This window comes from Rhinopithecus roxellana, chromosome 10 (assembly GCF_007565055.1).
Source record: "Rhinopithecus roxellana isolate Shanxi Qingling chromosome 10, ASM756505v1, whole genome shotgun sequence".
NCBI lineage: Eukaryota > Metazoa > Chordata > Mammalia > Primates > Cercopithecidae > Rhinopithecus > Rhinopithecus roxellana.
This window is the reverse complement of record NC_044558.1, coordinates 88,988,728-89,003,023: the sequence shown is the minus strand read 5'-3', so window position 1 is coordinate 89,003,023 and position 14,296 is coordinate 88,988,728. Positions and strand designations below refer to the sequence as shown.

General features: G+C 49.7%; 1 protein-coding gene across 1 annotated transcript in view; it reads left to right on the top strand.

The window, feature by feature from the left end:
• Positions 1-200: 200 nt before the first annotated feature.
• The window catches only part of RNFT2 (ring finger protein, transmembrane 2), a 112,880-nt gene continuing 98,784 nt past the window's right edge, over positions 201-14,296 (top strand). Inside the window, exons 1-4 of the mRNA XM_010380132.2 lie at positions 201-280; positions 2,290-2,469; positions 3,105-3,163; positions 12,442-12,908. Of these exons, the coding sequence (XP_010378434.2) occupies positions 2,446-2,469; positions 3,105-3,163; positions 12,442-12,908 (550 nt within the window). The 5' untranslated portion in view covers positions 201-280; positions 2,290-2,445. The remainder of the gene's footprint in view (positions 281-2,289; positions 2,470-3,104; positions 3,164-12,441; positions 12,909-14,296) is intronic.

The window sequence follows — 14,296 nt, the reverse complement described above, 5'->3', positions numbered from 1 at the left end:
GCCCCGCAGCGACATGGGCTAGTCGCGCAAGATCTCCTCATCATTGGTCCCTACGGAGCGGCGGCTTCCTATTGGTTAAATGTCGGAAAAGGGGGCTGGCAATCGCGTGAGTGCAAAGAGCGTAGCCGTGCACTGGTCCTAGCGCCGGACCCGGCCATGGCGAGAAACCACCGAATAGGAGGCCGGAAGCGTCGGAAGTCACGTGCTGCCCGGGCTGCGCGGATGATTGGCTTGGCTGGACCTGAATGAGGCGGCTGTGGTTGCTGAATTGTCTGGGCAGGTAAAAAGAGAACGCATTTTTTTTTCTTTTCTCCCAGCATGGTCTGTGTAGTCTCCTGCCCTTGCAGTCCCAGAGCGTTTTGCCCTGTGTGTTGGTTGCAGGGATGAAAAGCGCTCGCGACGTTGTGCCCGAAGTGCACCTGCCGGCTTCCAGTCCAAGTGATGCAGGCGATGCTCCGCTGAGTGCATTTCGATGCAGTCCTGTAACGGGCCCCGGGGGCTCAACTTGAACCATCGCAAGCATCGAAAAGTCTAGGTGCAGTCCTTCAAAGGGACATACGGAGCAGAGGGTTAAAAGGCCTTTCATTCATTCAGATGCATCCCGCGTGCAAAATGTATTCCAGAATTATGTACGGCCTGCTTCCAACAGAGAATCCGAAGCCTCTTCCAATACAAGCATCCGAAAGTAGAGGCTCGAGCATTCGATTTAGGAGGCGGTGTTAAATGTGTGGATGAAAACTTTGGAATACTGAATTTTATTTTCCCCCAAGGATTTGTAATGTGGGATAATGGGGGGAGGGGCGAGAGGGAGATTAAGTTGAGATTGTAAATTCTTGAAAAATATTTATATAATGACCTTTTCTTTATATACGAAGATGCTGCTGCCGACCGGTTTGTTACCTAATTTTTCAAAAGAGAAAGGGGGCTTCACTGGCGAGTCGTTTCTAATCAGTGGCCCTAGTGACACCATTGCTGCCCCCTCAAGAAGCCTGGTCAGGATTAGGAAGTCATTCAACAGCCAATAATCGTGCCCTGAACTGATAGTCAGACACCATCTGACTGATAGAGACACCCTATATCTACAGTATTGGCTCTGCCTGCAGAGACAAGAAGATATTCACAGAGGCTAAACCTATTCATGGGAAGTAGGTGGCCCTTGTTGCCTTGCTAGGGTGAAAGGTGGGACAGGGAGCAAGGGATCTAGAAAAGGGGATCGGGGAGACCCACAGATGTTTTATTCATTGAGTAAGTATTTGTTGAGTGCTACTCTGTGCCAGACAGTGTCCTAGATGCTGAGGCAGAGGGGTGAACCAAGTAGACAGGGTCCCTGCTTTCATGAATGGCATTTATATTCTACTGGGGGGACAAATCATAAATAAATAAGTAAACATGAACAAATAAGTGCCATGAAGAATATAAAACAGGTCAACATTATGGGGGGTCAGGAGAATGAGAAGAGAAGGCCTCTGGAAAGAGGTGACATTTGCCTTGCAGGACCAAGCCCTGCCACATTTAGAGGAGAAAGTATTCCAAGAGGAGGGCACAGCAAGTGCAAAGGCCCTGAGGCAGGGACATGCTGACACATTAGAGGAACAGAAGAGCCACTGTGGGTGGACAGGGGTGGGAAAAGGGAGAATGGGAGGAAATGTAGTTGGAAACAGATGATGCTACATCAGGAAGAACCTGTAGGCTGTGAACAGAGCTTGGGTTTGATTCTGATTGCACTGGACAGCCATTGGAGGGTTTAAAACATATTTTCTGGCTTCCCCAATCAGGACTCTTAGTTTGACAATAGGATGAAATACAATACATTAAGAGTTTCAAAGAGGGCTGGGCACGGTAGCTCATGCCTGTAATCCCAGCACTTTGGGAGGCCAAGGGAGGCAGATCCCTTGAGGTCAGAAGTTTGAGACCAGCCTAGTCAATGTGGTGAAACCCCATCTCTACTGAAAATACAAAAATTAGGCAGGCATGGTGTCACATGCCTGTAAGCCTGTAATTTTAGCCACTCTGTAGGCTGAGGCAGGAGAAGCACTTGAACCTGGGAGGCAGAGTTTGCAGTGAGCCAAGATCGCACCACTGCATTCCAGCCTGGGTGACAGAGCAAGACTCCGTCTTAAAAAAAAAGGAAAAAAAAAAAGGAGTTTCAAAGAGGGATCACTGAGAGGCTACCCAGAGACACTGAGCAGATGGAATTATCTGCTTATAGCTACCAACAATGTCCTAAGGCTTCTTAGCAGATTCAAGGTATCACAGGGACTATTCATCCAAGTGTTCTGTTCCATCCAGGTTTGGAGTCTCTGACAAGCTCCCCTGACTCTGCATCCCTCTGGAGACGAAGAGGAGGGGGAGGCGGCCTGTCCTGTCTGGGATCCAGTGGTCACGTCCCCCTCAGGAGTCCCAAATGCCTACCTCCAGTGTCGTCAACATGGAGTTCTGAAGTCCATGTGGCTCTTCACAGTGAATCAGGTGATATGTCTCCAAGAGAATTTGCATCTTTACTACTTCTTGATTAAATGTGAGAGCTGGAAGGAAGCTTTGGTTTGACCACTCCACCCCTCCCATGTAACACATGGGGAATCTGAAGCCACAGAGAGGTTACTGATGTGTCTAGGGTCACACAGAGAGGTTACTGATGTGTCTACGGTCGCACAGAGAGGTTACTGATTTGGCTAGGGTCGCACAGAGAGGTTACTGATGTGTCTAGGGTCACACAGAGAGGTTACTGATTTGGCTAGGGTCGCGTGTTAGCGGCAGCATCCACCCAGAATCCATGTCTCCTGCCAGTCCACTACCCACTTCACTTCATCCGGCACCTCTTGGCTGCACAGTTCACTGCGCTATCCTCTCACATGAGGACTTCCTCCTCCTCCGAGTCCCATCGTCCTCCTCTGTGAAATGCGGTGCTGGCTTTCCTCATGGGATAGAATGTCACATTGAGGATGGAATGGCATGAAAGATTGAAGTACACATTGGAAAATGCCAGAGAGCACTAGGGGTCTAAGATATGACTAGTGCGGGTTTGCAGTTTACAATTACCTTGGCAATCTGACAGGCAGTGGGAGTGTTGGGAGACTCTGGCTCACCCATGTGTTGGGTTTTAGGTGTTAAGGAAGATGCAGAGACGCCACAGCAGCAACACGGATAACATTCCACCTGAAAGGTAGGCATCCCTGGTTCTGTTCCATCTGAGGGCTCTGGGCTTCGGGTGGTGAGGGGCAACCCGAAACGGGATTGAACAATGCCTCCCACTCAGTGTTACTTGTTAGAGTTGCAGAGATGGCCTCATACTAAACATTCAATGCATAATAGCTTGCTCTTTCTTTCATGCTAAATTTCGAAGCCTTGTGTGACAGGTGAGCCACCTGACTCATTGTATCAATGAATGTGCCTGTGGATTTTAATTTATGGAGGTGTCTTTGTCCATACAGGCTGCTATCACAACAATGTCATAGAATGGGTGGTTTCAACAACAAATGTTTATCTCTCACAGTGCTGGAGGCTAGGAAGTCCAAGGTGAAAGCTCCAGCATGTTCAGTGTCTGCGAAAGGCCCACTTTCTGGTTCACTGGTGGCCATTCTCTTGCTATGTCCTAACGTGGTGAAGGGAAGGGGATCTGTCTGGGTCTCCTTTTTAAGGGCACTAATCCCATTCGTGAAGAGCCCATCTCATCACCTAATCATTCGCAAAGGCCCACCTTCTAGTACTATCACATTGCAGGTTAGATATCTTTTTTGAGAGAGGGTCTTGCTCTGTTACCTGTTACTGCACTGCTGGAATGCAGTGGTGATCATGGCTCATTATGGCCTCCAAATCCTAGGCTCAAGCAATCCTCCTGCCTCAGCCTCCTGAGTAGCTGGGACTACAGGCATGTGCCACCATACCTAGCTAATTTTTAAATTTCTTTTGGTAGAGATGGGGTCTCACTAAGTTGTCCAGACTGGCCTGAAACTCCTGGGCCCAAACGATCTTCCTACCTTGACCTCTCAAAGCCCTGGGATTATAGGTGTGAACCACTATGGCTGGCGTGGGTTAGCTTTCCACATAAGAATCTGCAGAGGACACAAACATTGAGATCATAGCTCTGAGAAACAACACGGAGAGGCTAATGACATTGAAAGATGAGATTTTTATTTCTTCCATTTCTCAAGAGGAGGGGCATACTGCTGCATGCAGGGCCACCTGGGGAAGCACCAGCATCAGTCAGGGGGCAGAAAGGACCAAGGAAAAAGCATAGGTCACAGCCTTTATTGTGTTTTCTGGGGGAAAGAAAGACAAGTCGGGGAAATAGTTTAGGACTGGCTAGTTTGAATCATATTGGTGGGCTCTGGGGTATCAAGGTGGTCTCTCTCTTTTTTTTTTTTTTTTTTTTTTGAGATAGGATCTTCCTCTGTTGCCCAGGCTAGAGTGCAGTGGCATGATCTCGGCTCACTGCAGCCTCGACCTCTCAGGCTCAAGTGATCCTCCTACCTCAGCCTTCCGAGTAGCTGGGACTGAAGGCATGCACCACCATGCCCGGCTAATTTTTGTATTTGTAGAGACAGGGTTTTGTTATGTTTCCCAGGCTGGTCTCAAGCGACCTGCCCACCTTGGCCGCCCAAGTTTCCGCTCTGGGATTATAAGCACAAGCCACCATGCCCAGCCTCAAGGTGCTCTTTAGTTTGGTATCTGGCCCTGGATGATTTAGGACAGGATGCGTTTGTAAAACTTAGATGAAGGAAGGGCCATGCAGTGACTCACGCCTGTAGTCTCAATACTTTGGGAGACCAAGGTGGGAGGATAGCCTGAGTCCAGGAGTTAGAGACCAGCCTAGGTGACATGGGGAGATCCTGTCTCTACAAAAAAAAATTTTAAACTAGCCAGGCATGGTGGTACATGTCTATAATCTCAGCACTTTGGGAAGCCAAGGTGGGAGGATCGCTTGAGCCCAGAAGTTTGAGACCAGCCTGCGCAAAATAGGGAGACCCCATCTCTACAAAAAATAAAAACTAACCCAATATGGTGGCATGCATCTGTGGCCCTAGTTACTCAGGAGGCAGAGGTGGGAGGATTGCTTGAGCCTAGGTGGCGGAGGTTGCAGTGAGCTATGATTGCACCACTGCATTCCAGCATGGGCAACAGAGTGAAACCCTGTCTCAAAAAAAAAAAAAAAAAAAAGTTAAATGAAGCAGTGGTTGGTTGGGGTTATGGGCTCTGGATCGCAAGGACATGTACATAACTGTGGCCATTCGTTTGGCCTTGTGATTAATAGATAGGACCAGATAGAACCTAAAAAACAAAAACAAAAAACAAAACAAAACAGTTAAAATGCTCATGAGCTAGAATTTTTTTTTTTTTTTTGAGATGAAGTCTCGCTCTGTCACCCAGGCTGGAATGCAGTAGCGTGATCTCAGCTCATTGCAACCTCCACCTCCCGGATTCAAGCTACTCTCATGCCTCTGCCTCCCGAGTAGTTAGGACTACAGGTGCGCGCCACCATGTTTGGCTAATTTTTTTGTATTTTAGTAGAGATAGGGTTTCACCATGTTGGCCAGGCTGGTCTCAAACTCCTGAGCTTAGACAATCCACCCACCTCCACTTCCCAAAGGGCTGGGATTACAGGCATGAGCCACTGCACCCAGCGTAGAATTTATATCTATTGAAACCCAAGAGGGAACACACCTGGGGGCCTGTTCTCAGGTTGGGACAGCCTCCAGCCTCAAAAACCCCATGCTAGCACATACATCCAAGAGGCAGGCAGCCAAGCCTTCCCTTCCTCACATCCCAGCGCTGGGACTGAGTTTTGTATGGTACCTACCTTTTCTGCAGGGAAGAACACAGGGCTCAGCCAAACCCCAGCTCAGCCACTTCTCACCTGTGGTGACTTTGGTACGTGACTTCACCCCTAGGTCTCAGCTTCTCCATCCAAAAATGGCAGCTGACAGAACTCAAGAGTTGTTTATGGGCCGGGAGCAGTGGCTCATGCCTGTAATCCCAGCACTTTGGGAGGCTGAGGCAGGCGGATCACCTGAGATCAGGAGTTCGAGACCAGCGTGGCCAATGTGGTGAAACCCCATCCCTACTAAAAATACAAAAATTAACCAGGTATGGTGGCAGTTGCCTGTAGTCCCAGCTACTCAGGAGGCTGAGGAAGGAGAACCACTTGAACCCTGGAGGTGGAGGCTGCAGTGAGCAGAGATCACGCCACTGCACTCCAGCCTGGGTGACAAAGCGAGACTCCATCTCAAAAAAAAAAAAAAAAAAAAAAAAGAGTTGGTTATGGATGAAGGACTGAGTGTGAAGATGCAGAAACAGCATCCGGCTTGTAATAAGCCTGCGTGTTGGAACCTTTTCCGCCTCTAAAGACAACATTGCCATCTGCTCTCAAGTGAACCGTGAGATCTCTTGGGGGCAGAGACCACAGCAGGAAACTCAAACCGTGTATTGAGTGCTTATGCTGTGCCAACCGCAACATTACCCCAGTGAGAGCATCCATTTTACAGATGCAGAAGCTGAGGCTCAGAGAGGGGAAGGAAATTACCTAAAGTCACACAGCCAGGAAGTAGCAGGGCTGAGATCTGGGCCCCCATCCATGTGTCCCCCAGCACCTGTGCTTTGAGATAGCACATTTTGGCTGCCTACTGTCTGAGCAGAACCACTTCCCCTCCTGGGTTGCCTCAAGCTCTGGCGCTTAAGTGGTTAAGTTGGAAGCGCAGCCTCTGTCCCCCTAAGGAATACTCTTTTCCAGTTAGGCTGAAATCTCAGCTGGATGCAGGGGAGAGGCCCAGGGAAGGGAGGCCAGCTATAAAAAGCCCCGTGGTGGGTTGAGTCTTCCCTGGTTGTACTGGAGGCCCCTGAGCCCAGTGAACTCAGAGTGCTGGCAAGCTCAAGGGGGACGGGACGGCTTTCTAGGGCCCCTTGGGTGGCCACGGAGAGAGAGTGGCCTCCTCATGAGCCAGTGTGGGTACCTGCCAGGACTCTTGCTTTCTGAGCTGAGCTCTTTGAAGTGCAGAAAAAGCTCAAGTCCCCTTGAGGATCATAGCCATGGTGTTTGCTGTTGTTGTCATTATTAATATTATCATTATTATTATCCAGAGCCCAATGGAGGAGGAGCGCATATTTCCTGGGCTTTTGGAGCCAGCAGGGATGGGGCTTGGTGGAGGAGGGAATCCAATCATGAGTTCCCTCCATTGCACCAGATGTTTTTTTTCTTTTTTTTTTTTTTTTTTGAGATGGAGTCTCGCTCTGCCGCCCAGGCTGGAGTGCAGTGGCCGGATCTCAGCTCACTGCAAGCTCCGCCTCCTGGGTTTACGCCATTCTCCTGCCTCAGCCTCCCGAGTAGCTGGGACTACAGGCACCCGCCACCTCGCCCGGCTAGTTTTTTGTATTTTTTAGTAGAGACGGGGTTTCACCGTGTTAGCCAGGATGGTCTCGATCTCCTGACCTCGTGATCCGCCCGTCTCGGCCTCCCAAAGTGCTGGGATTACAGGCTTGAGCCACCGCGCCCGGCCTTTTTTCTTTTTTTGAGATAGAGTCTCACTGTGTTGCCCAGGCTGGAGTGCAGTGGCACAATCTCAGCTCACTGCAACCTCTGCCTCCCAGGTTCAAGCGATTCTCCTGCCATAGCCTCCTGAGTAACTGGGATTATAGGTGCACACCCCATGCCCAGCTAATTTTTGTATTTTTAGTAGAGAGGGGTTTTTGCCATATTGGCCGGGCTGGTCTCAAACTCCTGGCCTCAAGTGATTCACCCACCTCAGCCTCCCGAAGTGCTGGGATTACAGGTGTGAGCCACCACACCCAGCCTGCTTCAAACTCCTGACCTCAAGTGATCTGCCCACTTTGGCCTCCCAAAGTGCTGGGTTTATAGGCACGAGCCACCGCACCTGTCCTCACCAGGTTTTTAGTAACATACCTGTAGGCCCAGATTGTGCAACCAGGGAAACCACCGTGTCCCCCTGCTGTGTGTCACAGGTGTTCTACAAGATGTTAAATGGCTTTTCATGGGTAAAAAGAATTCAAATAAGTTTGGGGAACACTGGGCTTAAGCAAAGTCCATTTTTTCACTTGCAGGCCGTCTCAGAGCCTTTAGTATGCCTGTTCATGCATTCCTTCAAACGCTTTTTATTGAGCATGTTCCGAGTGCCAGGTGCATTGTGCAGGCTGGTAAAGATGCAGTGGGGAGCAAGATTATGGTCTTTGACCCTGTGCAGTGGAGCTCTGTCCAAAGCTATGGTTCACAGCACTGATCTCACATTAGAATCACTGTAACGGGAGGCGGTGGAGAATGGTGGCTCATGCTTGTAATCCCAGCACTTTGGGAGGCCAAGGCAGGTGGATCACTTGAGCACAGGAGTTTGAGACCAGCCTGGCCAAAATGGTGAAAACTCGTCTCTACAAAAAAAATACAAAAATTAGTCGAGCGTGGTGGCACACACCTGTGATCCCAGCTACTCGGGAGGCTGAGACATGAGAATCACTTGAGCCCAGGAGGCAGAGGTTGCAGTGAGCAGAGATCGCGCCACTGCACTCCAGCCTGGGTGACAGAGGGAGACCCTGCTCAAAAAAAAAGAACAAGAATCCCTGAGGGGACTCTGAGTAACTTCAGATGCTGGGAGCCACCCACAAAGATTTTGATTCAGTTGGTCTCCAGTGGGGTTGGGGCACCTGTCTTTTTCAAAAGTTCCCTCAAGTGATTATAATACATGGCCAGGGTTGAGAGCCACAAGTCTTGAGGGAAAGATGAGGGATAAAATGACAGCTGTGATCAATCCTGTGCAGGGGACGTGAGGGTGCAGTGAGGACAAGGAGCAGGGGACTGTCACTGTCTTGGGGGGGAGGGAAGCCTCAATCCAGGAAGGGAGATTTTAGCTGAAATCTGACAGATGAGCATGCATTACCTAGTTGGGATGGGGTGTGGGTCGGGGAGACATCCCGGTGAAGGTGACAGCCTGTATTAGAAAGCCTTTGAACGGCGAGAAAGGGGCACATGACAAGATTGGAGTTTGGGGCCAAATAATCCAGGGTGCCTGGCGACTTCATCTCTCTGAGCCTCAGTTTCTTTGTCAGTAAAGAACATGATATTTGGGAATGATATTTATACATCTAGAGGGTTCCTCTGAGACCATGGGAAGGAACACAGAATGGGAAGCCCTGGGAGGGTTTTTAGTGGGATTGTGAAATAATCAAATACAGTCAGCCCTCCATATTCATGGGGGGGTTGGTTCCAAGACCCCATGGATACGAGAATATGCAGCTGCTCAAGTGCCTTGTATAAAATGGCTAGGACAGTCAGCCCTTTGTATCTGTGGGTTTTGGTCCACGACCCAAGGTTGGTTGAATCCTTAAATATGGATGCCGGACTGTACGTGTTCTATTATTATTTATTTATTTACTTATTTATTGAGAAAGCATCTCGCTCTGTCACCCAGGCTGGAGTGCAGTGGCGTGATCTTAACTCACTGCAACCTCTACCTCCTGGGCTCAAGCCGTCCTCCCACCTCAGCCTCCCCACTAGCTGGGACTACTGGTGCGTGCCACCATGCCTGGCTAATTTTTTAATTTTTTGTAGGGACAGGTTCTTCCTACGTTGCCCAGGCTGGTCTTGAACTCCTGGGCTCAAGGGATCTGCCCACCTTGGCCTCTCAAAGTGCTGGGATTATAGGCGTGAGCCACCATGGCTGGTCTTTTATATATTTTAAAACATATTTCCTGGAGCCAATTGCAATGGCACACGCCTATAATCCCAGCTACTCAGGAGGCTGAGGTGGGAGGATCACTTGAGCCCAGCAGTTTGAGGCTGTAGTGAACTATGATCGCACTACTCCAGCCTGGGCAACAGAGTGAGACTCCTGTCTCTGTCTGTGTATAATGGTCTTGTATAATAGATGATATGAGATCAAGTGTGAAAACAGTGGAAACCTCCACCAGAGCCTCCCTCCTGCTGCCATTTTGGACTAAGTGACATCTGACATATGTTTATTAAGCACCTACTGTGTGCCCTGGGTTGTGGGGTCCAGAGAATGAATGAAGTCTAGCCCATTTTCAGTAAGCTCATGGTATATCTGGAGTCTCTTAGTGGTCTGTGGAGGTGCCTGCAGGGTGAGAGAAGGAGGGAGTGGCTCTTTGTCCTCCTCACTCCCCAACACATGCACATCGAGCACATCAGCTCTGCTTGCATCTATGGTGTGGACTGAGTTTGCAACGCAGTGATTCCACTTAAAAAGAGGATGAACCTTGGGAGGCCGAGACGGGCGGATCACGAGGTCAGGAGATCGAGACCATCCTGGCTAACACGGTGAAACCCCGTCTCTACTAAAAAAAAATACAAAAAAATTAACCGGGCGAGATGGCGGGCGCCTGTAGTCCCAGCTACTTGGGAGGCTGAGGCGAGAGAATGGCGTAAACCCGGGAGGCGGAGCTTGCAATGAGCTGAGATCCGGCCACTGCACTCCAGCCTGGGCGACAGAGCGAGACTCCGTCTCAAAAAAAAAAAAAAAAAAAAAAAGAGGATGAACCCTCGACTGGGCACGGTGGCTCCTGCCTGCAATCCCAGCACTTTGGGAGACCAAGGCGGGCAGATCACCTGAGGTCAGGAGTTCAATACCAGCCTGGCCAACGTGGTAAAACCCTATCTCTACTAAAAATACAAAAATTACCCAGGCATGATGGTGGGTGCCTGTAGTCCTAGCTACTTGGGCGGCTAAGGCAGGAGAATCGCTTGAACCTGGGAGGCAGAGGTTGCAGTGAGCCAAGATCGCACCACTGCACTCCAGCCTGGGTGGCAGAGCAAGACTCTGTCTCAAAAGGAAAAAAGAAAGAAAAGAGGATGAACCTAAGAATAGAAAGATGGTATCCAGAACTTGATGTTCATGGGAAACAGCATCCAATTCTGGGCTCTCCATTCCTGCAGGCCTAACTCCGGGCTCTCTGCTCCGCCAGCAGTGGCTCTGCAGGAGCCACAGAATCCTTTGCCTGATTCCAACCCAAGAGGCCCTTGCTTGGAACTAGAGAAAGCAATTTGGCCTTGCAGGTCTTCCATAGGAACTAGAGATAACAGTTGCCACGTATTGAGAACCTATTATTGCAAAACGCATTTTAAATTTAACACCCCCACCCCCAGGAATTCTATTCAGGAATAAAGGCCCATTGTTCAGGTAAGAAAGTTGAGTGCAGAGGTGTAAGGCCCCTAGAACAGTTGGAGCTGGCGTCTGAATGTGGGTCTCCCAGCTAAGTCTTCTTCGCATTACTCTCTGCTGCCCACCCAATGTCAGCTATGACCAAGGCTGGCCCCTCTGGGGAACTGGGGGACATTGAACTTGAAGACTGCAGAGCCAGGGGTCCTTGGGATCCCGAGGTAATTCTAGAATCATAGAATTCTGTGCTCCCTTTTCAACGAAATGTGCTGGTTACTAAAATGGGCTCTAGAGAGAGTCGGCCTGGGTTCGAATCTCCCCTACTCCATCCCTTACCAGCTCTGTGACTCTGGACAAGTTACTTTCTCTCCCTGAGCCTTCATTTCTTTATCTGTAAAGCGGGAATATCAGTAGGACCTAATTCCAGGGTTGATGGGAGGATTTAGTAAGTTAATCAATGCAAAACACTCAGAAGACTATCTGACACATAGTAGGTTTCAATAAAGGTTATGACCTATTGTTATTAATATTATTTGTATTAGTTCCTAGGACTGCCGTAACAAAGTACCGTACCCCGGGGGGAGAGGCTTAAACAACAGAAATTTCTTTTAACAAATTCTGGAGGCTGGAAGGCTGAGATCAGGGTATCAGCAGGGTTGGTTCCTTCTGAGGCCTCTCTCCTTGGCTTGTGTACAGCCGTCTTCTCCCTGGGTCTTTACATGGTCTACTGTCTGTACCTGTCTGTGTCCTAATCTCTTCCTCTTTTTTTTTTTTTTTTTCCTTTTGAGACAGTCTCTCTGTCACCCAGGCTGGAGTGCAGTGGTGAGATCTTGACTCACTGCAGCCTCAACCTCCTGAGTTCAAGTGATCCTCCCACCTCAGCCTCCTGAGTAGCTGGGACTACAGGTGTGCACCACCATGCCTGGCTAATTTATCTCTATTTCTTGTAAAGATGGGGTCTCCCTATGTTGCCCAGGCTGGTTTTGAACAACTGGGCTCAAGTGATCTTCCCACCTCTGACTCCCAAAGTGCAGGGATTACAGGCATGAGCCACTGCATCAGCCCTAACCTCTTCTTATAGGGACAGCAGTCACACTGGATTGGGACCCACTCCAATGACTTTGTTTTAACTTCATTGCCTCGTATAGACCCTATCTTTAAACAGGGTCACATTCTGAGGTCCTGGGAGGAAGGACTTTATGTGAATTTGAGGAGGGACACAGCTCAACCCATAACATAATTGATATTATTGGTTCCCATCCTTCTCTGGAGTAAGGTCTTTTCCATCTGCCTGACTTCCTGGGGTTTTTCTCCCCTTGTCACCCAGAAACCGCAGCCAGGCGCTCAGCTCTGAGGCGAGTGTGGATGAAGGCGGCGTCTTTGAGAGTCTGAAGGCAGAGGCGGCCTCCCCACCAGCACTCTTCTCAGGCTTATCAGGAAGCCTCCCCACCAGCTCATTCCCCTCCAGCCTGGTGCTGGGCTCTTCCGCTGGCGGTGGGGACGTGTTCATCCAGATGCCCGCGTCCAGGGAGGAAGGAGGGGGCCGGGGCGAGGGGGGTGCCTACCACCACCGCCAGCCCCACCACCACTTCCACCACGGCGGCCACCGCGGGGGCTCCCTGCTGCAGCACGTGGGTGGGGAGCACCGGGGGCACTCGGAGGAGGGAGGTGACGAGCAGCCTGGGACGCCCGCCCCTGCCCTGTCCGAGCTGAAGGCTGTGATCTGCTGGCTCCAGAAAGGACTCCCCTTCATCCTGATCCTCCTGGCCAAACTGTGCTTCCAGCATAAGCTCGGTGAGTTCTGGGGGCATGGGTGTCCTAGCCGTGGGCTTCAACAGGCAGGCTGCCTGCAGCCTGTGGGCTGGGGGCTCCTCCTCTGAAGCCCAGGGAGAGACAGTAGAGACCAACATGGGCTTCAGAGTGTGGGATTCTGAGTCAGACCTGGGTTCAAATCCTGGCTGACTAGCTGTGTGACTTTGGGCAAGTCACTTGGCTTCTCTGAGCCTCAGTTTCCTCATCTGTCTAGTGCGAGTTATGATAGAAACTTCCTCGCTGGTTGGCTGGTGTGAAGGAGTCCTGTGTAATAACTCAAACTGCTGGAGTCTGCACCCTAGCTCTGTCCTCTCCTAGCTGTGTGATGCTAGGTACATTATTTAACCTCTCTGTGCCTCAGTTTCATCATCTGTAAAGTGGGGGTATGATTTTATATTCTTCATGGGATCGCAGTGATGTTAAATTTGAGTTAATGTGTATAAAACACATTATTATATATATAGACTAGAGTGCAGTGGTGCAGGTCTCAGCTCACTGCAGCCTTCGCTCACTGCAACTTTTGCCTCCCAAGTTCAAGTGATCCTCCCACCTCAGCCTCCTGAGTAGCTGGGACTACAGGCATGTGCTACCATGCCTGGCTAAATGTAAAATTTTTTGTAGAGTCAAAGTCTCACTATATCAGCCTCCCAAAGTGCTGGGATTACAGGTACGAGCCACTGCCCCAGCTTACTATATTTATTATTCACACACTTTGAAATATTTAACATAGAGGCTGGCACACAGCAAATGATGAATAAATACTACCTACTGTTATTATTAGGAAATAATATAATGATTCATAAAGTGCTCAGCCTCCTATCTAACACATAGTCAACAGTCAGTAATTGGCCTCTAGTATACTGTTTTTTGTTTGTTTGTTTTGACATGGAATTTTGCTCTTGTTGCCTAGGCAGGAGTGCAATGGTACAACCTCTACTCACTGCAACCTCTGCCTCCCAGGTTCAAGCAATTCTCCTGTCTCAGCCTCCCAAGTGGCTGGGATTACAGGCAACAACCACCACGCCCAGCTAATTTTTGTATTTTTTAGTAGAGACAGGGTTTCACCATGTTGGCCAAGTCTCGAACTCCTGACCTCAGGTGTTCTGTCCGCTTCAGCCTCCCAAAGTGCTGGGATTATAGGCGTGAGCCGCTGTGCCCGGCCTAGTATACCATTATTGTTATTATTAATGTTACTTACTGTTTTTTTGTTTGTTTATTTTTGTTTTTGAGATGGAGTCTCACTCTGTCACCAGGCTGGAGTACAGTGGTGTGATCTCGGCTCACTGCAAACCTCCGCCCTCTGAGTTCAAGCGATTCTCAGCCCTAACCTCAAGCGATCCACCTGCCTTGGCCTCCCAAAGTGCTGGGAT